Source organism: Aulostomus chinensis, chromosome 12, assembly GCF_037954235.1.
Source record: "Aulostomus chinensis isolate RoL2024-O1b breed Wild chromosome 12, RoL_Achi_v1.0, whole genome shotgun sequence".
Lineage (NCBI taxonomy): Eukaryota > Metazoa > Chordata > Actinopteri > Syngnathiformes > Aulostomidae > Aulostomus > Aulostomus chinensis.
Window position 1 is genome coordinate 371,341 of NC_141331.1, and position 27,599 is coordinate 398,939.

The window sequence follows — 27,599 nt, forward strand, 5'->3', positions numbered from 1 at the left end:
TGTAGCATCAGTTTTATGTTATGTCCATATTCATATATTTAAACCATTTACACCAGTTTCTTTGAAATGCATCTATACAATGTCTCAGAGAAAAGATGAGCTTTTCCATATCACATATTTCTTTAACAACTGAAATCCACTCTCCTTTCGTTGGTGGTTCTTTATTGAGCCATTCCTTAGTGATTGTTTTTTTACAAGATACAAGCAGTATTTTAAGAAGGTATTTGTCATGAGCATGAAGAGAAGGTGAAATATTACCTAAATATATAGTACTGAAATTGTCTTCAATTTCAAAACCCATTATTGCTTTTATTTCTTTTACTATCTCTAGCCAGTATGGTTGGATTGACGGGCAGCTCCAAAATATATGAAAGTGATAAGCTGATGGGTTGTGACAAAGTCTTCAAAAACATCCAGCTTCTGGCCTGCCGCTCTGTCTAAACTTTCTTCTTGGAGTAATGAAAAATCTGATAATATTCTTCCATGCAAATTCTCTCCACTGGCCAGAGCTGGAAGTGCTGGATTGTATTTTACACATATTTAACCATTCCTCTGCTGTTAAAACCATGTTTGACTCCTTTTCAGATGCAGTTTTAATATAGAAAGTAGAGTGATTCTTAGAAGTTTGAATAGCTGAGTATAGTTTGGATATTAGTTTCCTTTTGATGTTTCCTTTATATGCGTCAATAAAAACATGAAAGAGGCTCACTTCACTTTCTCCATCAATTTTAACATTTTTGTCAAAGTGGTGCCTAAGTTGCAGGTACCTGTAAAAATCCTGTTTATCCAAGTTATGGGAGTCACAAAGACTTTGGAAACTTTTCAAGCATGTGGTGGTTGAGATTGTACTGTATGTTGTTATGCCTTTCGCCATCCATAGTTTAAACCTAGAATCTAATTCTGCTGGCTTAAAATCTCTGTCATATGCTACCCACCGCAACAACCGTATGTTTCTGTCCAATTTTAAATTTTTACAGTCTTGAAACCATATATTGAGGGGGACCATTGTCCATCGACTTAATTTATCTGAATACAGAGTCCGAGCGGTTCTGTCCCCCAGCATGGACTGCAGGGGAATATCTAATTGTTTTAATTCTAGCTCTTTCCATTTCGCATTGTAGTCCTCAATACACCAACAGACTAAATATTTTAATTGTGATGCCTTATAATAGTCTTCCAAGCATGGGAGGGATATTCCTCCTTTTTCTTTTGGCAATTGAAGTGTTTTCAGTCGCACCCTCGGCTTCTGCCCTTTCCAGATGAACCTGGAAATCATTCGCTTCCATTCACTGAACTATTTTATTGGTATCTCTACCGGTAGAGATTGAAAAAGGAACAACAATCTTGGTAATATGTTCATTTTTATAGTTTCTATTCGATTATACAGGTTTAGTGTTAAGGGAGCCCACCTGAGCAAATCTGCTTTTATTTCCTTTGTGATAGGACCATAATTTATATTATAAATATTAGCCAAATCTTTTGGAATATTAATACCAAGGTATTTAATATGACTGGTTTTCCATTTCAAATTATACTTTTCACGTATGGTCTTGTGCGGCAGATAGTTATAGGAAAGTATTTGTGTTTTATCCATGTTTAATTTATAGCCTGAATAGGAGCCAAACTGTTCAAGAATGGTCATTAGTTTAGGCAAGCTGGAGTCTGGTTTGGAGAGGGTTAGGAGGACATCATCCGCATACAGACATATTTTATGCTCTATGTCTTTAATTTGGATTCTTGTAATTTCAGCATCCTCTCTGATTGCCTGTGCGAGAGGTTCGATAAATAATGCAAAGAGGGTGGGGCTTAAGGGGCATCCTTGGCGACATCCACATCCTAGACTAACTGCTTCGGAGATGTTGCCATTAATTTTAATCCGAGCAGTTGGCAAATGATACAGTGATTTGATAAAACCTATGACTATGTCATTAAAGCCAAAACGCTGCAGCACCAGATACAAAAACTCCCATCTTACAGAGTCAAAGGCTTTTTCTGCATCAAGGCTAACTGCAAGGGATTTTGAATTGCTTTTGCTCATGGCATCAACTAAGTAAAGAACACGCCTCACATTATCTTGTGTTTGCCTATTTGTAATGAATCCTGTTTGATCTGTATCAATCAATTCAGGAATAATACTTTCGAGTCTTTTTGACATAATTGAAGCAAACACTCTGTAATCTATATTTAAAACTGAGATCGGTCTGTATGAGCTGCATTCCGTCCTCTTTTTCCCTTCCTTTGGAATTACCGATATTATAGCCTGTTTCCAGGATGCTGGTGTCTCACCTCCTTTAAGGACATAGTTAAAACATTTTTAAAAAATGGGTGTCAATAAGTCTCTAAATTTCTTGTACCATTCTGCTGGATATCCATCCCCTCCCGGTATTTTACTTGTTTTTAGTCTTGATATTGCATTATTAATTTCAACTTTCGTGATTTCTTTTGTAATAGCTTTGTTCTGCTCCACACTTATTGATGGTAAATCTAGAGAGTTCAAAAAGCTTTTAATGACAGAGGGTTCTGCCATATAAGGTTGTGAATATAATTTCTTATAATATTTTACAAACACCTGCTCTATGTCTTGTGGGTTATAGCATATTGCATTAGTATCAGGATCTCTGATTTTAAGGATTGACCTTTCAGATTGTTGTTTACGCAGTTTCCATGCCAGGATTTTCATAGCTCTAGGCCCATTTTCGTAGTAGCTCTGTTTAATATATTTCAATTTAATCTCCACTTGGCTGTCCAGTATCTTGTTTAATTCCAGCTTTGTTTTATTTATTTTTTGTAGTATTTGGGGATCATTTAGCTCAACATGTTTTTGTTCAAGTGTCCTCAGCTTATTTGTTATGTCAGTCAATTGTTTCTGTTTCTCTTTTTTCTTCCTTGAGGACCACATTATGAGTTTACCCCTAAGCACTGCTTTCGCGGCATCCCACAAAACACTCGGTGACACTTCCTCGCTGCTGTTGAATTCCAAATAGTCCTTAATTTCTTTTTCCACAAACTTTTCACAATATTTATCATTTAAGAGGTTAGTATTAAGTCTCCAGACTGTGCTTTTGGGTTGAGTATCCAAGTGAAGTCTTAAATACACTCCTGCATGATCAGACACATCTTTAATTCCTATACTACAGTCTATAATTCTGTGTCTCTCTGAGCTGTACATAAAAAAATAATCAATCCTGGAATAAACAGAATGAGGGTGAGAGAAGAACGTAAACTGTTTTTTGGATGCATGCAGTTCCCTCCATACATCAATCATACCAATACTTTTTAGCCTTTTCCTTACTAACAAAGATTCAGGGTTTGTTTTTTTTGTTGGATTTGTAGAGTCTAAGGTAGGATGAAGTTGGTCATTCCAATCACCTCTGCAAATTAGAATACCTGAGGCTTGTGTAGCAATTATGTCAAATATTTTATTAATTAATAAATTATCCTGTCCCGGGGGTCTATAAATGTTAAATAATGTTACTTCTTTAAAGTCAAGGAAACCTCTAATTAGGATGTATCGCCCCTCCTTGTCAATAATTTGCGTGGAAAGCTGAAAATCCACCTTGTTTGAGATTAGTATTGCAACTCCTCTTGTACGCCCTTTAGAATGAAAAGAGTAGAATGTGTTCTTAAACCCCAACTTCTTTAATTTTTCATGTTCAGATTGCTCCAAATGAGTTTCCTGCCAAAAAATTATGTGTTGGTTTTCCCTTTTCATCTTGGCAATAAGTTTTCCCCTCTTTATAGGATTTAGTAACCCGTTGACATTAAGTGTAATTATTTTATATTCCTGTTGCTGCATTTATCATCAAAAGAGCCTCTCAACATAGAACCCAAGTGACCTGAAAGTATAACAAAATGTGTACATTTACACAGAACATGAACATAAGGAACATAAAAAGAACTGACTTCCATAACTGAGGTCTTCACACTGAAGTCTCGGTTGGAAAGGAAAGCCTTCGAATCATGAAGGGCCTCACCAGTGCCCACTATATGTCTCTGTATGGAGTATATGTTACAGTGCACTTGTAGGACGAGCTCCAAATCCAAGACAGGCAGTCTGTTGTTTTAAATTATTTTTAGCTAACAGCAATATTAATATCTCCCCAGCCAACAATATGACCATTATAAATCCAAATAGTAAACCACATGGTTCTATTCAACATTCAAGTAGTCTCTCACCTCCCTTGTGTAGGTCCACCACAATAGTTATTATTAATCGTCAATTATGAAGTCATATCAGGGGGTTGTATATTTATCCGTTTTACCCGGAAGAAAAGTCAGGTGGAATTTCCCTCGTTGTGGCGGAATCCCTGAAGCTTGCTCCATGCTCTCTCTGGATATGCGCCCTGGTTCTGGTGTGCCTTCTCCCAGGAGGACGTCTTCAGCCTTTTTTGGGAAGCGTTGTCGGCGTGGTCCTCTTCTCCGTTATTCTCTGCGATGAGGCCCCTCTTCTTCAAATCCTTTGTGGCCTCTGCTGCGCTGCTGTAGGTGATGGGGCCGCCGTCAAAGAACACCCGAAGTTTTGCTGGCGGTGGCGTCTGGAAGCGGACACCCTTTTCTTTGAGTAGCTTTCTGAGCGGAGCATACGCCTTTCTCTTCTTCTGCGTCTCCGCGGGGAAATCCTGGTCAAAATACACTCTGTGGCCATTTAAATAAACCTCTTTCTGTTTCCACGCCTTGCGCAGCACCAACTCCTTAACTCTGTGTTCAAGAAAGTAAATCACCACTGACCGCGGGTTAGCGCCTTGCGGGGGCTTTGCGCCTAGCGCCCTGTGACAGCGTTGTATACCAAGTTCAACACTGGGGAGGGTGAGCTCCTTCTTTATGAAGCTTTCAATAAAGTCTTGCATTTTGTCTCCTTCGGCCCCCTCAGGGATCCCGTATATACGCAGGTTGTTTCTCCGTGAGCATGATTCTAGGTCTATGAGTTTAGCTTGGATGTCGTCTTGGGCGTGCAGCAGTTGGCATATCACCTCGTGCGTCGGCGCTCCACTCCTCCATGTCTGCCACACGTTGTTCTGCTTCCTCCACTCTACTCACAGTACTCTTCAAATCAGTGGCGATTTCATTTAACTTGCTGTTGACGTCTTCTTTGAGATCTGCTAAATCCCTCTTCATTTCTCTGGAGAAGTTCTCATGAAAGTTGCTGAGCTCCACTTTCATATCTGACCGGATAGCCTTTATCTCTGCGTGTATGGCGCCGATGCTAGCTTGCAGGCTAAGCATGACATCGTGTTCGCTAGCATTGCGTTCGTCATCATATTCCGCCGTCTGGTTCTCACTTTTCTCGAGTTTCTGACATGATTTGCCTCTAGCCTTTCTCTGCCTTTCCCCTTCCATTTTTATTTTGTTGGAAATGTCTGAAATGAATCTTAACCTAGGGGAAAATAATGGACCTGTCTGGGAGCTCTCTCTCTACACAGCCGCTCATCCCGACGCCATCCCGGAAGTCGTGTTGTGTGGTTTTATATACATGACAAATCAAGTCTGAAATTAAAGCATTGTAGCTTGTTAGGGGAAATAGGCCACAGTATCAAAGGTGTGGTAACCAATTAAAGACAAACAATACTTGGGACAGCAAATCAAACACAGCAGCCTCGTTTGGAGTCATCTTAAGTTGGTGTGAGCCACGTAAGATAAGATGAAATTTGTGGCAACAGCAGCATAAAAGATTTTACCGTAGAATCAAAATTGGTGGGGAAAGGTTGAGGTATAACTGCATGTGGCCGAACTAAATGATCACGTTTTGCCTTAATGATGCAATGTTCAACATTTTCACCTCCTGGCCAGCAGGTGTCTCCCTCACTCCTCCTGCATTAATCGAGTCTCCTGAATACCAGGATGACTGGGCAAACCACATGTGGTCAGAGGTGGAATAGCAGTAAAGACAGACCATGTGGTCGATCTCATCAACATGGTGATGATGTCACACGCGACAATAACATGAACCTGTTGGAGGCTAAAGTTGCTAATTGGAGCTATTGCTATTGTTCCTTATCAAATGTTTGCTTAGCTCCATCCAGGCCAACATATGCACAACTCTTCCACCATGAAACAATATTAATATATTATATCATTTGAATATTTAAATGGAAGAAACATATTAAAAACATTTCACTATATTCTCAAAAAAAAAAAGACAATCTTTCTGGAATCAGTTGGGGTGACCGAAGACCTTATGTTTTGTTTCACAGGTATGTGATAGAGAAGAAGGAGAAAGTGGGAACCCGCTGGCTGAAGTGCTGCAAGACTCCAGACAGACAAACTCAGTTCAAGGTGACAGATGTTGACGAGGGCTCAGAAGTGCAGTTCCAGGTCCGAGCTGAGAACGAAGCTGGAGTCGGAGATCCAAGTGAACCGACCGAGATCCTCACCATCGAAGATCCTACCAGTAAGAATCCATTAATTTATTTTCATAACTTTGAAGCACAGCGACCCCTGACAGATAAGCAGTATAGAAAATGGATGGATGGATGGATGGATGGAACTATGAAGCATACAATATGTCAAAGCTCCACAGGATATTTCAGATTTGACTCTCTCTGTCTCTCTCTAGGTGCTCCATCTCCCCCACTGGAGGTAGCCATACCTGACGCTAGCAGGGAGCACATCAATATCAACTGGAAGCCACCAGCCAAGGATGGCGGCAGCCCGATCACCGGCTACCATGTGGAGGTGGCAGAGGCCCGTCCAGAGCTGAAGTGGTCCAGAGTTAACGAAAGACCCATTAAGGAGCTTAAGTTCAAGATTGATGATGGAATCAAGCCAGAGAAAAAGTATGTAATCAGGGTCCGTGCCATCAACTCCATTGGTGTCAGTGATCCCTCTGAGGTCTCCGACAAGGTCTTCACAAAGGATCCTGACTGTAAGCATCAGCTGAATTATAATATGACATTAGTGCAATCCGAACACTTTTAATCTAACCTTTATCCTGTCCTTTAACACCAAGGTGCCCCGACGATGGATTTGCAAACACAGGATGTAGTGGTGGTGGAGGGAGACAAGCTACACCTTAATATCCCCTATAGGGCCATACCAACACCCAAGATGGTGTGGAAAAAGGACACCACGGAGTGTAAGACAGATGAACGTCTCTCCATGATGGTTGAGATGAACAGTGCTCACCTAGAGCTGCTTAGGTGCACACGGGCTGATGCTGGCTCCTACGCCATCACCCTGGAGAACAGCCTTGGAACTGCTACTGGGACCATCAATGTCAAAGTCATTGGTAGGATAGGATGTTTCTGGATGTTGTTTCCCCAGCTGAATGATGCTTTTAGAAAATTGATAATATCATGACTTCAAGAGTAACCTTTCATCCTTGATCCTTATCCTGTAGGGCTCCCTGGAAAGTGCAATGACATCATGTCCAGTGATGCCACAAAGAATTCCTGCAAAATCAGCTGGGAAGCCCCAGAGGACAACGGTGGCACACCCATTGTCAGCTATACTCTGGAGCGCCGTGAAGCCTCCAAGAAGACCTACATGCCCATTATATCAGGAGAAAATGTCTTGACCTGCAAAGTGAAAGACCTCTACATCAATTGTGAATACTACTTCCGGGTCAGGGCTGTCAACAAAGTCGGTGCTGGAGCTTATCTGGAGCTGCGCAACCCAGTCATCACTGAGGAAGTCAAGCGTAAGTGCTGGGTGCATAAATTCAGCTGAACATATACATAAGTATCACTGTGTACATTAAAACCCTAAAGTATAACGGTTTTGTAGTTCAGATATTGAGTTCATCTTTTTGAATGGACTCCACAGAGAAACCAGACCCGCCCATCCAGGTGGAGGCCTGCGACCCGACATCCAAGTCCATCACTGTCACCTGGAAGGCTCCCGACTATGATGGTGGCTGTCCAATCCAAGGCTACATTGTGGAGAAGATGGAGAAGGACGGTGATCGCTATGAGAGAGTCACCCCCAGCCTGGTGCCTGGGTTCTCCTATGTGGTGACAGGCTTGAAGGAGGACATGGAATACCAGTTCAGGGTCCGAGCTGAGAATGCTGCTGGAGTCAGTGAACCATCCCGCAGCACCCAGCTTGTCAAAGCTGCTGACCCCATTGGTATGAAGACACATGTACAAGCTGGAATTGGAATTGTTTGAGTTGCAGTCAGTGCTGTTAAATGTACTGATAACGATCATTAGTTACTTCACTAAACAGTGCTGCAGCACCAAAAAGGATCTCCACCTACATTTAGTGGATATTAAAACTCTTTGTTGCTTTTGTCTTCAATAGACTTGAGTTTTCAGGTTAGTATGGGCTCCAATCTCCCAGTAAATTCAGGGATCTCTTAATTTTCAGAGAAACCAAAGGTCACTCTCCATGCCCGTGTGCAGTCTGGTTTGTGCATCAAGAAGGGTGAGGAAATCCGCATTGATGCTATCATCTCAGGCTCACCATACCCCAAGGTCACCTGGCTGAGGAATGAGGAGGACGTCACTAAGGAACCCACCAAGAAGATTGTCCCAGTGGTCAAGAAGAAGAGGACCAAGGTCAAGGTTTGTTGCTTCAAAAAGGTGAAACATGTTTGATTATTCATATTTAGATTTTAGGGAACTCCTCAAGTTTTCCCTCCCTCCTCCAAGATACCTGAACCAGAGGAGGAATTTGTGACACCACTGCGAGAGCGCCTCGGTCTGGACCAGACCAAGAGGGGTCAGTCAGCACTGATGATCCGTGATGCCGTCAGAGCTGATCATGGCAACTTCACTATACAGGTGGAGAACACTCATGGTGTGGCCACCGCCTCCTGCATTGTTAATGTTCTTGGTAAGATACACCTTTGTCTTTTGTATTATAAGATTCTGATTTGATTAGTTAATGAACAAAAGCAACTCTTTTTAAAAACTTCAGATTTGGTGAAAACTATGACTAAATCCTGATGACCTGAGTTTGTTTGGTTTCAGACAAACCCGGTCCACCGATCAACTTCACCTTTGAAGATATCAGGAACTCTTCTGTGGTCTGTAACTGGCAGCCACCCGAGGATGATGGAGGAAGTGAGATACTGAACTATATCCTGGAGAAGAAGGACAATAAGAACGACAGTATTGGCTGGATCACCACCACCTCCACCCTGAAGGGTACCAGTTTCCCTGTCTCCAAACTAATCGAAGGCAAGGAGTACATCTTCAGGGTCACTGCTGAGAACAAGTTTGGCTGCGGGCCACCATGCATCTCTGAACCACTGGTGGCCAAGAACCAGTTTGGTAAGTAAAATAAAACACTAAAACAATCCAGAAGCTCTGAGTGGATTGACAATTGAAAGCATTAAACATTCAGGATATAACCCTGTCTAAACTGTGACCTCTGAGTTGTCTGACTGGCTCCATGTCATGAATAAAAATCCCAGATAAACTGTACATAGTAATAATAAAAATAATCATGATAATGATGATAATAGCATTTTTGTGTGTTTCTCAACACTATCCAGTGTCAATTTTTAGTCCAAGTTCCATGTAACCTGTGTCTGACTCCCAGTGAGCTCGCAAATCTCCACGAATTGCAGTTGAGTGTTAAGTTCTTGTTGATGCCTAGGGTCTTGAGGTCATCATTTATAACAGATGCCCAGGTTTGTGTTGGTTGGCCTATGCCAGCTTTTCCCTAAACTTGAAAACTGCAGGCTTTTCCCAGCCAACTGTCTTTGTCGCTTCTTTCTACATGGCCAAACCATTTCAAGCGCCCATGCCTCATATAGTCTCGGATGGGTGTTATGCCTCCAAGCCTTGTCCTGAGTGTGGTGGATGGGACCCTGGTATTTATCCAGAAGCCACACATCCAGTGTACCATTGACATCTCTACCCGGTGGAGTTTGTCTGTGTCAACTTTCTTCACAGGCCAGGTTTCACTACTGTGCAGCATCAAAGCTCTTTACATAGGTCCTGTAGATTTCCCCTTTCATTTCCAGGGAGACTCCCCTTGAATCCATGAACAGCAAGAGTTCCTTAAACTTTTTCCAGCCACATTGTACTCTTGTGATTGAGCTTGTCTCTGACCCTCCTCCAGAATCTAACATGTCACCCAGGTACCAGAATTTGTCAACTACTTCAAGGTCATTGTCCAAGGGGTGACAAGCTGTGGTGGTTGTGAATCTGATGCTATCCAGCTTGCTCTTTCTTACAGATGTTATATAGGAACCAATTAAATGTTCTGTCTACCCTCAGATCCTCCTGATGCTCCCAACACCCCAAGAGTCCATGAAGTAACAGCGAGCTCTGCCCACATCTCCTGGCATGAGCCGAAGGACAATGGCAGCCCAATCCTTGGTTACTGGATTGAAAGAAAGGAGGTGAACAGCAAACATTGGACGCGAGTCAACAACGCCCTCCTTAACTCGCTGGAGGTGAAGGTCACTGGCTTGATGGAGGGTCTCACCTATATCTTTAGGGTGTGTGCTGAAAACCTCGCTGGGCCCGGGCCATTCAGCGAGCCCACTGACCGCACCATGGCAATGGATGCCATCTGTAAGTTATCAGCACAATGAAAGTTCACCATGCAGCACCTGCGCACTGACACTGATACTTGATTGATATCATAATTTGTACCTGTTTTAAAATTATGCCATCATCAACATTTAATATTTGTGTATCAAACATAACTAATCAGGTGGAGTTCTCTAGCTTTTATAAGCTTTTATAAGTAGAGACCAGGGTTGCCAAAGTAAATCTGATGAAAACCTTTTAAGTACATCTCCCCTCCCACCGTTCAGTGCCTCCTGGCCCCCCAACTCCATGGATTGTGGACACTGGGAAGGACTCAGTCATCGTGGCTTGGAGGCCCCCATTGTTCAACGGTGGAGGAGACATCCTAGGATACCATGTTGAGAAGGTACTGTTATAATATGATTACAAGTTCAAACCAAACTGTGAAACATTTTCCCAAAACTACAGATTTTAAGTGTAATGGAAATAAAAAAGAGCCCATTTTCCCTGGATTGTCAGGTGGTGGCTGGACAGAAGGACTGGACTCGGAGCACAGAATTCAGGTGTAAAGAGTTGACATATACGATGACAGGTCTGAGCGAAGGAGTGGATTACTACATCCGGGTCATTGCCATTAATGATGCTGGTCCTGGAGCTCCTGGGGTTACTGAACCTGTCACTGTGAAGGAGCCTCAAGGTACAGGCATTTTTCTTGTCAGACTTTGGATGTATATAGCTGACATGTCATATGGGAATGTTTTTATCGTCTTGAGAAGAGAGTTACTTTATTTGTCTCTTGCTGTCCTTTTGGTTCAGAATCTCCTGCTGTTGACTTTGATGTTTCTGTGAAGAACGGCATCATCATCAAGGCTGGCGAGTTTCTGAGGCTCCCCGCTGTAGTGAGGGGACGACCCCAGCCGGAAGTCAAATGGGCCAAAGATGAGGCAGAGATCGACAAAGAGAGGATGATTGTGGAGACTGATGGCAACAACAGTACTCTGTTCATCAAGAAGGCAATAAGGGCAGATTATGGAAAGTACAAGATTTCTGGCACCAACAGCAGCGGGACCAAGACTGCCGAAACCAAAGTGGATGTTATGGGTCAGAATTAAACATCTTCCAGTTCTAGAAATTTCATAATTACAACCTCATTATTTATCAGGGAACAGCAAATATGCAAGAAGTATCTTCAACTAGCTGATTTTTTTAACTGACTTGTGTTTCTGTAGATGTCCCTGGACCTGTAGTCGACCTGAAGACTGTAATGGTCACCAAGAAAAACATAACTCTCACCTGGTCTGACCCCCTGGACAATGGTGGCAGTGACATCATTGGCTATGAGGTGCTGAGAAAAGATGCCAAGATGAAGCTCTTCCGCCAGCCCATTGAGACTGCGTCCTGCAAGTGCGACATCCAGGGCCTGCTGGCAGGCGAGGAGTATGACTTCAGGGTCATTGCTAGGAACAAATACGGAGATGGTGCTCCTGCTGACCTGGGCCCTGTACTGGCAGAGGATCCAAAAGGTAAATCTGCCAGATTAGTCAGGTCAAGTCAATTTTATTCGTACAATGCCAAATCCCAACAAAAGTTCTCTCATGACGCTTTCCAAGTAGAGCAGGTCTAGCACCTCACTCCTTCAATGAACCTCCACCCAACAATTCTCCATCAGCAAACACATCCCGCAACAGCAGCCACCAGAACCTTCCTTTACCAGCAGGAAGGTGGAGCAGATCCAGGATCAGTGGGGACAGAGAGAGAGCAGGAGAGCAGGACAGAGACAATGACAGAGAATGGAGGAAGACAGAGAGACAGAAGGAAAGAGAGGGACAGAGATAAAGAGGGAGAGAAAGGAGGAGGGACTGATGGACAGACAGGGACATGAGCAGGTGGAGCTACGGGTGGCAGCTGGAGCCTCTTCAGGTCTGGAGCCTCCTCCAGCAGCACCGGGATCTGGGATGTTGGGAGAAGAAGAGGAGTTAGTAACACGTATGAGGACAGGAGGAGGAGAGAGAAGCCCAGTGCATCATGGGAGATCCCAGCAGTCTGAGCCTATAGCAGCAGATCTAAGGGCCAGCCTAAGCAGTCCTGACTATAAGCCTGATCAACAAGGAAGGTCTTAAGTCTGCTCTTAAACATAGAGAGGGGGTTTGGGTCCTGGACAGAAACTGGAGACGGTTCCACAGGAGGGGAGCCTGATAGCTGAAGGCTCTGGCTCCATTCTACTGTTAGAACTCTAGGAACCAGCAGTAACCCTGCATCCTGGGAGTGAAGGGTTCTAGCTGGATCATAGGGGACGAGGAACTCTGTCAGGGATGAAGGAGCCTGATTGTTTAGGACTTTGATGATCGATGAAGAATTTTAAAATCTGTTCTGAATCTGACAGGGAGCCATTCAGAGAAGCAGTCCAGGAGAGACCTGGTCTCTGCTACCAGTTCTAGTCAACACGCGGGCAGCAGCGTTCTGGACCAGCTGGAAAGTCTTTGGGGACTTATTGGTCCAGCCTGGTAGGAAGGAAGTGCAGTAATCCAGCCTGAAAGTGACAAAAGCAGGGACTAGTTTTTCTGCATCTTCTTGAGACAGGATGTGTCTGATCTTAGCGATGTTACGTAGATGGAAGAAGGCCGTCGTCATCGCCGTCGTCCTCCTCCTCCGCTTTATCCGGTGGGTCCAGGTCGCGGGGCAGCAGCCTCAGCAAGGACACCCAGACTGTCCCTCCCCAGCCACTTCCACCAACTCTTCCGGGGGAATCCCGAGGCGTTCCCAGGCCAGCCAAGAGATATAATCCCTCCAGCATGTCCTGGGTTGGCCTCGAGGCCTCCTTCCGGTTGGGCATGCCTGGAAGACCTCCCTAGGGAGGCGTCCTCACCAGATACCTGAACCACCTCCACTGACTCCTCTACATGGAGGAGCAGCAGCTCTACTCTGAGTCCCTCCTGAGTGACTGAGCTTCTCACCCTGTCTCTAAGGGAGAGCCCCTGCGGAGGAAACTCATTTCGGCCACTTGTATTCATGGTCTCGTTCTTTCGGTCATTACCCAGAGCTCATGACCACAGGTGAGGGTTAGAACATAGATTGACCAGCAAATCGAGAGCCTCGCCTTTTGGCGAAGCTCCCTCTCCCTCCCACAACAGACTGGTTTAGCGCCCGAATCACTGCGGATGCTGCACCAATCCTCCTGTCAATCTCCCAGTCCATGCTACCCTCACTCGTGAGCAAGACTCCGAGATACTTAAACTCCTCCACCTGAGGTAGGACCCCCCCCCCCAACCTGGAGTGGGCAAACCACCCTTTTCCAGCTGAGGACCATGGCCTCAGACTTGGAGGTGCTGATTCTCGTCCCAGCCGCTTCACATTCGGCTGTGAACTGTCCCAGCAAGAGCTGGAGGTCGTGCCCTGATGGAGCTAAGAGGACCACGTCATCCGCAAAAAGCAGAGACGACATCCTCCCGCCACCAAACTCGACCCCCTCGACCACCCGGCTGCGTCTAGAAATTCTGTCCAAAAAGGTCATGAACAGAACCGGTGACAAAGGGCAGCCTTGGTGGAGTCCAACCCTCACTGGGAACAAGTCTGACTTACTTCCGGCAATGTGGACCAGACTCTCACTCCTCCGGAAGAATGACCAAATGGCCGTCCACCCCATACTCCGGGAGTACCCCCCACAGGGTGCTCCTGGGAACACGGTCGTAAGCCTTCTCAAGATCCACATAACGCATGTGGATTGGTTGGGTAAACTCCCATGCCCCCTCCAGCACCCTAGCGACGGTGAAGAGCTGATCCACGGTTCCACGGCCAGGACGAAAACCACACTGCTCCTCCTCAATCTGAGGTTTGACTATCGCCCTGACCCTCCTCTCTAGTACCCTGGCATAGACCTTACGAGGGAGGCTGAGGAGTGTGATCCCCCGATAGTTGGAACACACCCTCTGGTCCCCTTTCTTAAAGACGGGGACCACCACCCCAGTCTGCCATTCCAAAGGCACTGCCCCCGATGTCCACGCAATGTTGCAGAGACATGTCAACCAGGACAGCCCCACAACATCCAAAGCCTTGAGATACCCAGGGCGGATCTCATCCACCCCCAGAGCTCTGCCACTGTGAAGTTGCTTAACTGCCTCGTCAACTTCTGCCCCAGAGATTGGACGACCCCCCCCCCCCCCAAGCGCTCCCCAAACTCTGTCTCCTCCATGGAGTACGTGTTGGTGGGATTGATCAAAGTATTCCCTCCACCACCCAATTATCTACCCAGGTGACGTCAGCAGCCTCCTGTCCCCACTGTAAACTGTGTAGGCAAGTTGCTGCCCCCCCCCCCCCGAGGTGACGGACGGTTTGCCAGAAACTTTTAGGAGCCGACATATAGTCATTCTCCATGGCCCTCACCGAACTCCTCCCTTGCCTTGGCGACTGCCATGGCTGCACACTGCTTAGCCTGCCGGTACCGGTCAGCTGCCTCTGGAGACCACACACAGACCAGCCATGTCCTGTAAGCCTCCTTCTTCAGTCTGACGGCTCCCCTCACCTCTGGTGTCCACCAGCCAGTTCGAGGATTACCGCCGCGACCTGCTCCAGCAGCCTTACGGTCACAGCTCACAGCAGCTGCCTCAATAATGGCAGAGCGGAACATGGCCCATTCGGACTCAATGTCCCCTACCGCCCCCGGGATGTGGTCAAAGCTCTGCCGGAGGTGGGGGTTGAAGATCATTCTGACTGGTTCTTCCGCCAGGCATTCCCACCAAATCCTCACGACTCATTTGGGCTCCTGGGTCTGCGCGGCGTCTTCCCCTGCCACCTTATCCAACTCACCACCAGGTGGTGATCATTTGAAAGCTCAGCTCCTCTCTTCACCAGAGTGTCCAGAACATGCGGTCGCAGGTCAAATGATATGACTATAAAATCGATCATTGACCGTCGACCTAGGATGTCCTGGTGCCATGTGCACCGGTGGGCATCCTTATGTTTGAATATGGTGTTATTTATGGACGAACTGCGGCTTGCACAGAAGTCCAATAACTGCACACCACTTGGGTTCCGGTTGGGCCTGCCATTCCTCCTAATCACACCTTTCCAGGTCACGCTGTCATTGCCCACGGAGTCCCCAGTCGGGGCACTATCCAGTACCCTTCCCAAGGACTCCAAAAAGGGTGGGTACTCTGAGCTGGTGTTCAGTGCATCAGCGCAGACAACAGTCAGGACCAGTTCCCCGACCCGAAGGCGCAGGGTAGCAACCCTTTCGTCCACCGGGGTAAACCCCAACGTACAGGCAGAGATTATAGGGGCGACTAAAAGCCCAACCCAGCCCTCTGCCTCTCACCCAGAGCAACACCAGCAAAAGACAGAGTCCAACCCCTCTCAAGGACTTGGGTTCCGGACCCGGAGCTATGTGTCGAGGTGAGGCTGACTGTATCTAGCCAGTAATGCTCAACCTCTTCCACCAGCTCCGGCTCCTTCTGCTGGAGAGGTAGCGTTCCATGTCCCAAAAGCCAGCTTCCATGCCTGGGGGGTCAGACAGCTGAGGCCCCCACCTTGGACTGCCACCCAAGCCACATTGCACCGGACCCTTCCGATTCCTCCTACAGGTGTTGGGTCCAAGGGAGGACGAGTTCATGTCTCCTTTTTGGGCCCCATGAGGCCCGGCTACCAGGTGCTCGCCATCGAGCCCCTACCCCGGTCCTGGCTCCAGGGCAGGGCCCTGGTGCCCCTCCGGGCTGGGTACACCAACTCTGTGGTCTTTTCTTTTTCTCCCTGAGGGGTCTGTTGAACCATTCTTTGTCTGGCACTTCGCCGAGGACCAGTCTGCCTTGGGTGACCCTACCAGGGGCAAAATGCCCCAGACAGCATAGCTCCTAGGGTGACTAGGGCACTCAAACTCCTCCACCACAATAAGGTGATCGTTCCAGGAGGAGAAGAAGAAGAAGAAGAAGGAGAAGGCGTCCTGGAGATTTTTTGAATGTGGGAGTTAAAGGATCCTGATCAAACAGAACTCCCAGGTTCCTTATGGTGGTGCTGGGGGCCAGGGTGATGCCATCCAGGGTACCTGTCTCATCAGATCAGGTGGTCCTCAGGTGTTTGGGCCCAGCACAAGAACTTCAGTTTGTCAGAGTTTAATAAAGGAAATGATGGTCCTCCATGTTTCCTGTCCTTCAGACAGGCCTCCAGTTCAGTCAGCTGGTTTGTTCCATGTGGATCATTGATGAGTTCAGCTGAGTGTCGTCTGCATAGCAGTGAACATTCATTGGGTGTTTCCTTATCATGTGACCTAGAGGAAGCAGGTATAGGGTGAAGAGGACTGGTCCAAGCACAGACCCTTGTGGAACACCATAACTGATTGTAGTGGTTTTAGAGGAACCATCATTAGCAAGTACAAGCTGAAGGAAAGCAAGGATACTGTGAAAAAAAAAAGTGTCCACCAGTGCTAAAACTCTAACAGAGAAAATTCTGTGGTGAAGTGTGTAACCTTTCCTGCCATGTTTGTCTTGCAGGTACTCCATCTGCTCCTGAGAAGCTGCATTACACCAACAGAAGCAAGAACACCATTACACTGGCCTGGCAGCCACCTCGCTCCGATGGTGGCAGCCCCATTATAGGCTACTATGTGGAGAAGATGAGATCAGACAGCACTGAGTTTGAAGTGGCCAACCGCAAGATCTTCCCTCAGTGCTGTGGGACCATTGAGAACCTGTCAGAAAACCAGGAGTATCAGTTCCGTGTCAAAGCTATGAATGAGATTGGGAATGGGGCTCCTTCCAAGCCAGTGACGGCCAGGATCCAGGACGATGAAAGTAAGACACTCATAAAATCCACACATTTATGATTTTGTCAAGTGGACTGGATGGAAGAATTTAATAAAAATCAAAATGTGAATGACAAGAACAACATCCAATAAAAATTTTGCAAGGGTGCAAAAATATTTAATCTGACAGGAATTCATCCTTGAAACTGACTGGAAAAGGGAGGGTGATTTGAGGAACTAGCTCACTGCTAACTTCATCTTTTCCACTGAGAAAAGTGATTCTGGTCTCTCCTGTCAATAAAGAATACTCCATTTCCAGCTTTCACAGTGGAGTCTTACCTTCTGATCTGACAAGTATTTGTGTCCACAGTTCCACCAGTTATTACAATCTTGAAGTTCTTCAAGAACAACGCCATAATTGTGAGGAAAGGTTCTGCCATTGACATCCCAGCCGAGGTGAAGGGACTTCCTCTGCCGACTCTCCAGTGGATGAAGGATGATGTGGTGATTGATAAGCCTGCTGATGAAAAGATGACGCTGGAGACAGAGGAGGTAAGAACTCTTTTGACTGGCATAGAATTTCATGTGTCTTTGTCTGAAAATAATATGCTGTCAAACTCTTTTTGTTATCAGGTGAATTTGACAACCATCAGGACAAAGATTGCAATCCCAGAAACCATTAGACAGGACAAAGGCAACTATAAGCTGGTGGGGGAGAATTGCCATGGCAAAGCTCAACATATCATACGAGTGGAGATCCTCGGTACGATCACCAGAGATAAAGTAGTGGTGAAAGATGTCAACAGACCTTTACTGGGCAATCTTCAAATATAAAATATTGACATTTCATTCTGGTGCTTCATCCTTTGTCCGCAGACCGTCCTCTTCCTCCAAGGAACGTTGTGGTGTCTGATGTCAAGGCGGACTCGTGCTACCTGACCTGGGATGCTCCAGAGGATAACGGAGGCAGTGAGATCACCAACTACATTGTTGAGCGTAGAGACGCCAGCAAGAAGAAGTCTGATTATGACGCTCTAACCATTAACCTCATTGACCGGAGATATGGGGTTAGTTCAAGTTTGACTGATCCAAAAAAACAATTGATTACAATACAAGCTACCTCCAACAGCAATTTTAAACTTCTTTTATTTGTCTTCCATCAGGTCAACAAACTAGATTTGAACGGTACCTATCAATTCAGAGTCAAGGCAGAGAACAAGTATGGTGTCAGTGACGGCTGTGACTCAGAGAAGGTCCAGCTGCGGGATCCCTTTGGCCTCCCTGGGCCACCACGTAACCCCAAGATCATTGCTGCTACGTCAAGCACCATGACCTTGACCTGGAATCCTCCACTTGACAACGGCGGTTCCACCATTCAGGGCTACTGGCTGGAGAAGAGGGAGCGTGGAGCTGTGTACTGGGGTCGCGTCAACCGTTCGCCTGTCACTAAACCAGCTGTGAAGGGCCTGCAGTATACCGTCTTGAGGCTGATTGAAGGCACAGAGTACCAATTCAGGGTGGCGGCATGTAATGCTGCAGGAGTCGGGCCGCCCAGTGAGGCCACTGAGTGCCGTTTCGCTGTGGATCCATGCAGTGAGTGTCACTAGTAGTTTACCAATTACATTTTACACACTTGTTTCTTTTCTGCTCTGAGCTTTATTAAAATTCAGACTTTTCTCCTCCAGCGGATTTTAGCAGGTGACCATTCCAGGAATGTCTTCTTTTAGTTCAGAGAACTAAGTCAGGTCCAAGTCAGGTTCTATGGGAATGTTCAAAAAGATCTGTAGAACCTTCTGTAAATGTACAATGTCCTTGGCTGTAACAACACAATTGTGAAACATTCCAGTATTATTCTTGGAGACTGAAAGGCAGATGTGTGTCAGTGAGTTTGCCAGTCCATAGTTCATTTCATGTTTACAAAGTGTAATTTGGCATGCTGGTTGCTTGAACTTTGACTCTCTCTGCTCCTCTCTCAGATCCTCCCAGCTCACCAGGATCACCAGAGGTTAAAGACAAAACCAAGAGCACCATCACTCTTACCTGGACTCCACCTGACAAAGACGGCGGCAGCCCCATCAAGGGTTACATCATTGAGGTCCACGAGGAGGGCTCTGCTGATTGGAGAAGAGTTAACCCTGCTGACAAGCTCCACCCCTCCACAGAGATCACTGTCCCTGACCTGAAGGAGGGCAAGAAGTGCAAATTCAGGATCTATGCTGTAAATACTGCTGGCAACTCTGAGCCCGCTAAGACAGCTGATATCCTGGTTCAGGATATCTTAGGTAAATATTCCACAGATAATTTTACATGCATGTGCACATATTGATATATCAGAACACATTGGTTAAACCTGGGTTTGTTCTCCAGTTGAGCCAGCAGTGTCTCTTGATGTAAGTGCTCATGACCTGCTGAACTGCAGAGCAGGAACGACCATCCAAATCCCTGCCACCATCACGGGACGACCAGTTCCCAAAGTCACCTGGACCTTTGATGGAACGGCCGAGACAGAGAAGAAGAATGAAATTCACATGCTGCCTGTTGACTCCGAGGTGAGACTGTTTATGTTGATTTAACTCTTCAAAAACAGACTTTGCTGTAGTACTATACAAACTCAACTATCTACATAATCCACCAATGAATTTTAATGGTTTTAGAGTGTATTGTGTCTCTGATGTCCTTCTGCCACTTGCCCTCAGATACACTCCACTGACCTGACTTCCATCATCATCATCCCCGAGAGCAAACTGAACCACAGTGGCCGATACATCATCAATGCTGAGAGCCCTGCTGGACATAAAGTGGTCAAAGTGCGAGTCAACGTGCTAGGTATGTAAAACATCTCACCCTTCTTTTCCTTTTTTTTGGGGGGGGGGGTGGTAATTTGTTTGAGTTGGGAGTATTTTTACTTTTGGGCTTCTTGTATAATTCTTCCTTTTTTTTCCTTACCCAGACTTACCAGGACCTCCACGAGACCTGAAGGTGAGCGATGTGACGAGAGGAACCTGCCGACTAACTTGGAAACCTCCAGAGAATGACGGTGGAGAGAGAGTGAAGAGCTACTTCATTGAGAAGAAGACAGTACATGGCAAAGCCTGGACAAAGGTCTGATACACTTGGAGACACCACCAGGTTATTAAAACCACAACACAACAGATTTGTTGATTTCTGACCTTGGTCTTGTTCTTTCAGGTGAATCCGGCCTGCTCTGCTCAATCTCTGGTGGTTCCAGACCTGATTGAGGGGCAGGAGTACCTGTTCCGCATCCGGGCAGAGAATCGTTTTGGGTTTGGCCCATTCGTTGGTTCCGTCGATGGAACCAAAGCCAGAGATCCCATACGTACGTCTGCTTACTATTTTATCTGCTAGTTGAAGAAGTTTATTGACATGATAGCTCCTAAAATTTACTGTAGGTACCACTGAGGTACTTACAGATTGAACTGACCCTCGGTGAGGAGCCCCTGGACTAATCCAACTAACTTTTGTGATAACATTTATAGTTCAGAGGAGCTAATGGTTCAGGGGAGCTAACTGGATATTTGTACTGGCTGTTCAACCATGAAATCCTCCAACACCTGGAAGATATTGTCATAATAATCACCTTCCATGCATCCTTGGTGTCTTCAGATCCTCCAGATCCTCCAACCAGGCTGAAGATCCAGAGTGTGCAGAAGAGCATGGTGACTCTCACCTGGAAAGCTCCAAAGAATGATGGTGGTTCGCCTGTCACTCACTACAGCGTGGATCTGCTCTGCTGGGACTCCAGTGGCACCCAAAAGGAGGCCTGGAGGAGGTAAATCTTCATCATAAAGGTGTACTTGTTCCTGTTCCTCAAGACCTGGACCCAAGCTGTGCTCAATCCTAATCCAGTTTAATAAATTTATGAATTAATTATAAGATGACAAGTGTGAAAATAAAAATGAGGAAGTTAAAGCTTCACTTCTAAAACCCTCCTTGTTTATATATTTTGTTAATTACATTGTCTTTGTTGTGGCCCGCAGGTGTAACAGGAGAGACATCGACACCACCAGCTTCAAGGTGGACGACCTGACAGAGGGAGATGAGTACGAGTTCAGAGTGGTGGCTTATAACGAGGCTGGACCCAGCCGTCCCTCATCCACTGCTGGGCCGATGCTTATCCAGGACCAGACCTGTAAGAACCTAGAGGCATTATTCAAAACACTGATACCGCTGACAGGTTTCTTAATGAGTATAATACAAAAGTCCCTAATCCCCCCATGAGAATTAGAATGATCAATTTTGATTGAATCTGAGGGAAGAGTTCTCTTCTTATTCTCTTTTTATTAAGAAATGTCTCCATGTCTCCAGTGGCATTATCAACATTTAACACAATTTACTTTTTTTCTTTTCCCAATAACAAGTAAAAAAAAAAAAAGGAGGGAAAAAACAAAACAAAAATACCATATCAGTGTAGATACAGGTACTTATTTTAACATGCTGTCAGGGCAACCTTACTTAATCATGTATTCTTGAGCATATTACATCCATGCTTCCTCACATCTTTTCCACTTGTCATGAGTAGATTTTCCTTATGAAAAGAGGAGTAACGATGCAGCTCTTAAACTCACACACACACTGATATTCCATTTAAACACCCATTCCTCCTCAAGTACTTGTTAACACCTGCATTCCCCTCCATCTCTTAACACATAATTCATCATTCAGGTCCTTTTTAGCCATCTCCCTATAACCTTACAGCTTGCGAGATGTTTCGTTGCCTCAGCTACTCTGCTTCACTTTGCCCTGTTGCTAGAAGATTTTGCTGACTGTTTACTTCATTCCACTTCCCCAGCCATTTTTTTCAGTCTTCCTCTGGTCATGATCAACATCCTCCCAAAGATGAATTTACAGTTCCAAGTATCTTTTTAGACCTGACAAAAAAGAGGTTTCACAATGTCAATACCAAGGAGCCCCTTTCCTATGCTTCTACCATCCTGACCCAGAAGTCTTTTATCTATTCTAATGATAATTTTCTGTTGGAGTCTACTGGGTTTGACTGACTGGTGTAGCAAATATTTATATGAATACATTTATATGAATGAGGGTTACAAAATATAATGAACAGATTCCCATATAAACTAGTACAGTTCAAACTTTACCCCTCAACATTATTGTTATGATGTCATAAAATCTTCGTCTGCGATCACTTTTCATCCTGCAGGCGCTCCATTCATCGAGCTGGGGGAGTTCATGGAAGCTGAGCAGGGCAGCGACATCAGCATTGTCGCCAAAATCCGCGGCTGTCCATTCCCCACCCTCACATGGTACAAGGCTCCGCCTCACAAGTCTGAGAACAAGGTGGAGGTCCAATACGATGAACATATCAACAAGATTGTGTCCGATGATAGCTGCACACTGCTGATCCAGCAGGGCAAACGTCCTGACACTGGCCTTTACACACTGGTGGCATCCAATAGCCTCGGCAAGGCCTCCAAGGAGATGAGGCTCAACGTTCTTGGTATGATCACAGAATATTCATCTGAACACAGCAACAGTCTCCGGGGAATTGCAGATTGATTTCAGTAGACAAGCGGTAAAAATTTAGTGTTTGTTGCCACTGCAGGCTGTTCATATTGTTATGTTCTAATCATAACTCTAGGAGGGAGGGGTTTATCTTTAGGCCTGGTTGAAAGCAGAAATCACTGTGACCCACAGAAAATTTTTCCAGGGTAATTTTTCATCTAAGGTTGTTGTCGTTGCTCTCTCAGGCCGCCCTGGTCCTCCATCTGCTCCAATTAAATTTGAGGAGATCAGTGCAGAGAGGATCACGCTCTCTTGGCTGCCGCCAAAGGATGATGGTGGCTCCAAAGTGACCAATTATGTCATCTGGAGGCGTGTGGCCAGTAGGAATACATGGGTACCGGTAACCAGTGAGCCTAAGGAACGGATCTGGACAGTAGAAAACCTGATGGATGGACACGAGTATGTTTTCCGCATTATGGCCCAGAACAAGTATGGAGTTGGAGACCCGCTGGACAGTGATCCTGAGATTGCCAGAAACCTCTACAGTGAGTCTGAGTCTCAGAGTCCAATCTTTGATCCAACCCAACAACAGATATGATATTATTTATTCTTTATGCGATTATTTCTGCTGCATTTTGTCTCTTAGTCAAAAGTTAGTTAGCAGATTTATTATCACCCAGTAACACCAGATAAACATAATGACATCAACCATAAATTAAAATGTGGTCACTTTTACACAAACATAGACAGTAACTAAATGGACCTGGTAATTAGACTGAAAAACGGTGTCCCTCTGCAGCTGTCCCTGGACAATGCGAGAAACCGACTGTAGCTAATGTCACTATGGACTCCATGACACTGAACTGGGAGGAGCCTGAAGACGATGGCGGCACCCCAATCACTGGCTACTGGCTGGAGCGCAAGGAGACAACAGGCAAACGTTGGACCCGTGTCACCCGTGATCCCATCCGTCCCATGGGCCTGGGCGAGTCCTTTGTGGTGAGTGGGCTCATTGAGGGCTCCGAGTACCTGTTCAGAGTCACTGCCATCAATGCTGCTGGACCTGGACCTGCTAGTGCTCCCACAGATCCCACCTTCGCCAGAGATCCCATCTGTGAGTGAAGCCACCCACTGATATTGTGACATGGTGTGAATGCAGCAGATATATGTTTACCTCTTAAAACCAACACTTTTTTTCTCTTTTAGCTCCACCTTCTCCTCCGACCCCAAAGGTTTCTGATTGGACTAAGTCAACAGTAGACCTGGAGTGGATCCCTCCACTGAAGGATGGAGGCTCCAAGATTATTGGGTACTGGGTGGAGTATAAGGAGGAGGGTACCGAGGCCTGGGGCAAGGTGAGAGGAAATACCTTATCAGATCCTACAAAATAAAATTTCAAAATTTTTAATTTGATCCAGTGCTCATGAAACATTTTGGATCAAGCACATCCACATCCACATCCACTTTTCAACACAGAGTATCACTAATGACACATTGGAATTGGTGCTTTAATGGCATTCATCCCTGTGTATATTTGGTTTTCAGGCAAAAGACATTGAAATTCGTGGCACCCGGTTTGTGATCACCGGTCTTAAGACTGGTGGTAAGTACAGGTTCCGAGTCACTGCCTTCAATGCCGCTGGTAACGGTGAGCCTGGTGAAGTACCTGAGGTGCTCGAGGTCAATGACAGATCCAGTGAGTTACAGACCTCAAGAACTCATTTGTGTTTGTGTTTTTGGACCAGGCCAACTTTAACTTTGAACCTTGTCTTCTATTTAGTTGCACCTGAGGTTGATCTTGATACCTCAGTGAAAGAGCGGATGGTAGTCCATGCCGGTGGGGTGATCCGAATCATTGCCTATGTGTCAGGCCAGCCAACCCCAGACATCACCTGGAGCAGAGATGGAGTGGCCTTGCCTCCAGAAGCCAAAGTGGAGACAACTGCAATAAGCTCATCTCTTGTCATCAAACCTTGTGCTAGAAGGCACCTTGGCGTCTACACTCTGACTGCCAAGAATGCTGCAGGCGAGCAGAAGAAGAACATCATTGTGGAAGTTCTGGGTGAGACACTGTTTTATCTGGCTGTTGTATGTGTTTATATTTTAGTTTAAAAGATTCAGAGTTAAAATTACCAACAGATGATAAAGAAATGACAATTGAGAGTTGATGGTGAGAATCTGGTGTCCGTCTGCCTTCAGTCCAACATGACAGCATGAAGACGTAGCACCACCCAGAGGCAGTTTGATATGGCAATCAAAGCAGGAAGGCTGACCTTAATTGAATAATTCAAAAAGGATCTTTAGGGCAGCTGATGACAACACAGCCATACTGAAAAACATTCCATATAGCATCCATGTCTGGTTTTGCTGAATGATAGCCAATCATGATGAACTTATGAAGCCTGTTGTGTTCCTCATCAGATGTCCCAGGGCCCGTAGGCATCCCCTTCACTACTGACAACCTCAGCATCGACTCCTGCAAGCTTAACTGGTTCTTCCCAGATAATGATGGCGGCTCTCCAATCAGCAACTACATCATTGAGAAACGTGAGGCTGAGCGTAAGGCCTGGACCTCACTGTCCTTCACTGCCAGCAGACAGAATGCCGTGGCCACTGGTCTCACCCCCGGCAAGGCTTATTTCTTCAGGGTGGCAGCTGAGAACGCCATCGGCATGGGACCCTTCGTTGAGACAGCAGCTGAAATTGTTATCAAGGAACCTATTAGTGAGTTGAACTTAACTGTGTGAATTCTTTTCTAAAGGCCTTTAATCTTGCAAATGTGGTTTTAATGAAAGTAAGAGTAGTGGTAAGTCTGTGTGTTTGTGCTTGGCTCAGGTGTGCCTGACCGGCCTGAGGAGCTGGAGGTGACCAGGGTCACCAAGGATTTGATCAGCGTTACCTGGAAGGCCCCCAGGTTTGATGGCGGCTCAGAGATCACCATGTACATCCTTGAGGCACGCATGATCGGCAAAGACAAGTTTACCAGACTGACGAAAGAGAAACTGATGGAGAGGAAATATACATACGATGGGCTGAGGGAGGGTGACTCCTATGAGTTTAGGGTCATGGCTGTCAATGAGGTTGGACCCAGCAAACCATCCTTCTGCACCAAACCCATCACCTGTAGGGATGAACTGGGTGAGCACCTCTGATTCTTATTGCCAGTAGCTTCTGGGGGTCTATTTCACTCAGTGCTTTCAGTGCAAGGAGTTTTTAATCAAGTTAAGTTTATTTGAATAGAACCTTCCAATAACAAAAAAGAAAGAAAATGCAGCACAGAAAGACTGAAACAGAATTGGATGGAGCAGAACTGTAAGTGACACCTGCAGTTTTGACTCGAGGAGGGAAATTAAATTGATCCTGTTTTCATTTCTTCCTCTGGTTAAAACAGAAGGCACAGTGTTTTACTGTATTTCAATGTATCTTAATTTTTTTGTTCTTCAGAACCACCAACCATTGAGCTGGACTTCCGCGATAAGATTATTGTCCGTGTTGGTGAGAGTTTCCTCCTGCAGGGGCGCTACACTGGCAAACCTTCTCCATCCATCATGTGGTATAGAGACGAGGAAGAGCTCAAAGCTGATAAGCACATCATGTTCAAGAACACGCTGACCACCATGTCACTGGGCCTGATCAAGGCACAACGCCAGCACAGCGGCAGATATGTGGTGGTGGTGGAGAACAGCACTGGATCCAGGAAGGGAGTCTGCAATGTTACAGTTGTTGGTACGTAGTTCAAGCTCATGAAGACTGACAATTTAATGTTCCTGTGATAGTTGCAGCCGACAGCCTTTTCAGCATTGATTGGAACTTGAACTTTATCCTGGAAATCTCTCATGTTTCTTACATCCCTGCAGACCGTCCAACTCCTCCTGTTGGTCCGGTGGTCTTTGAGGAGGTGCACAGGGAGTACATGGTGATCTCCTGGAAACCTCCTCTGGACAGTGGCGGCGTTGATGTCTCCAACTACATCATTGAGAGACGAGACACCAACAGAGACATGTGGACCACCGTGACATCTGCAACTACGAAAGCTACATGCAAGGTCAGTCTAGTTAGGTTGACCTTGAACCCACCTGGAAAGGAATATGAACATGAATCAAAGGATTATCAGTTCACATCCATTTACTTACTTTTACTACAAGTGTGTATCCTTTGATGTGTCTTTGTTGCTGCTAAAAACCAAATTTCCTTGCAAGGATAAGTAAATTATCTATTAACATTTCTTTTCTCAGATCCCCAAATTAACTGAGGGCAGAGAGTACATCATGAGGATCTCTGCTGAGAACATGTATGGTATCAGCGACCCTCTGGAGTCTGAGGAAATGAGAGCCAAAGACCTTTTCAGTAAGTTCTCTGCATGCCTACACCTAACACCACCAAGTCTGCAAGTAGTTACCGAAAATTAAATGTTTTGGACAAATTGTTGCTTTATATCATTTCACTGCTGTATACAAATTATATTTTGGCCAAAAATAGCAGTATTGTTGCAGTGATAAGAGTTCAACCCATGTGGTCAAACATCCTAAAAATGTTGACTTCCAAACCAAGTTTTGAACTGTGGCCCCTCTGTAGGAGTGCCTGAGGCACCTGAAATGCCAACAGTCAGGGAGGTGTATGCCACCAATGCCCTGGTGTTGTGGAATCGGCCTCGTGATGGAGGGAAGCCAATCACCAATTACATTCTGGAGAAGAAGGAAACTTCTGCCAAGAGGTGGTCCCGGGCCACCAGAGACCCATTGTACCCTGCCACTCAGTACAGAGTCCAGGACTTGGTGGAGGGCTGTGAGTATGAGTTCAGGGTGATGGCTGAGAATGAGCTGGGAACTGGAGACCCAAGTGCCCCTTCCAAGCCAATCCTTGCCAAGGATCCTATTGGTTAGTTTTACACAATCATATTAATCATTGAACTGCTGTGCCAATATTTTAGCAAACTATAAATATTTGCTGATTTCCTTGTTACA

The 27,599-nt window shown here is 45.7% G+C and overlaps 1 protein-coding gene across 1 annotated transcript in view; it reads left to right on the forward strand.

The window, feature by feature from the left end:
• Window positions 1-27,599, forward strand: part of LOC147251636 (titin-like) — a 196,372-nt gene that overhangs the window by 108,418 nt on the left and 60,355 nt on the right. Inside the window, exons 126-162 of the mRNA XM_086221099.1 lie at window positions 6,192-6,388; window positions 6,554-6,862; window positions 6,947-7,225; window positions 7,337-7,636; window positions 7,762-8,064; window positions 8,305-8,501; window positions 8,589-8,772; window positions 8,910-9,212; window positions 10,167-10,466; window positions 10,712-10,830; window positions 10,944-11,121; window positions 11,241-11,525; window positions 11,654-11,947; window positions 16,904-17,203; window positions 17,525-17,706; window positions 17,788-17,917; window positions 18,031-18,221; window positions 18,318-18,747; window positions 19,131-19,436; window positions 19,522-19,703; window positions 19,851-19,980; window positions 20,105-20,256; window positions 20,344-20,491; window positions 20,779-20,944; window positions 21,153-21,304; window positions 22,334-22,630; window positions 22,881-23,180; window positions 23,435-23,749; window positions 23,842-23,990; window positions 24,181-24,331; window positions 24,416-24,697; window positions 25,057-25,359; window positions 25,471-25,773; window positions 26,080-26,361; window positions 26,493-26,680; window positions 26,871-26,982; window positions 27,211-27,513. Of these exons, the coding sequence (XP_086077225.1) occupies window positions 6,192-6,388; window positions 6,554-6,862; window positions 6,947-7,225; window positions 7,337-7,636; window positions 7,762-8,064; window positions 8,305-8,501; window positions 8,589-8,772; window positions 8,910-9,212; window positions 10,167-10,466; window positions 10,712-10,830; window positions 10,944-11,121; window positions 11,241-11,525; window positions 11,654-11,947; window positions 16,904-17,203; window positions 17,525-17,706; window positions 17,788-17,917; window positions 18,031-18,221; window positions 18,318-18,747; window positions 19,131-19,436; window positions 19,522-19,703; window positions 19,851-19,980; window positions 20,105-20,256; window positions 20,344-20,491; window positions 20,779-20,944; window positions 21,153-21,304; window positions 22,334-22,630; window positions 22,881-23,180; window positions 23,435-23,749; window positions 23,842-23,990; window positions 24,181-24,331; window positions 24,416-24,697; window positions 25,057-25,359; window positions 25,471-25,773; window positions 26,080-26,361; window positions 26,493-26,680; window positions 26,871-26,982; window positions 27,211-27,513 (8,702 nt within the window). The remainder of the gene's footprint in view (window positions 1-6,191; window positions 6,389-6,553; window positions 6,863-6,946; window positions 7,226-7,336; window positions 7,637-7,761; window positions 8,065-8,304; window positions 8,502-8,588; window positions 8,773-8,909; window positions 9,213-10,166; window positions 10,467-10,711; window positions 10,831-10,943; window positions 11,122-11,240; window positions 11,526-11,653; window positions 11,948-16,903; window positions 17,204-17,524; window positions 17,707-17,787; window positions 17,918-18,030; window positions 18,222-18,317; window positions 18,748-19,130; window positions 19,437-19,521; window positions 19,704-19,850; window positions 19,981-20,104; window positions 20,257-20,343; window positions 20,492-20,778; window positions 20,945-21,152; window positions 21,305-22,333; window positions 22,631-22,880; window positions 23,181-23,434; window positions 23,750-23,841; window positions 23,991-24,180; window positions 24,332-24,415; window positions 24,698-25,056; window positions 25,360-25,470; window positions 25,774-26,079; window positions 26,362-26,492; window positions 26,681-26,870; window positions 26,983-27,210; window positions 27,514-27,599) is intronic.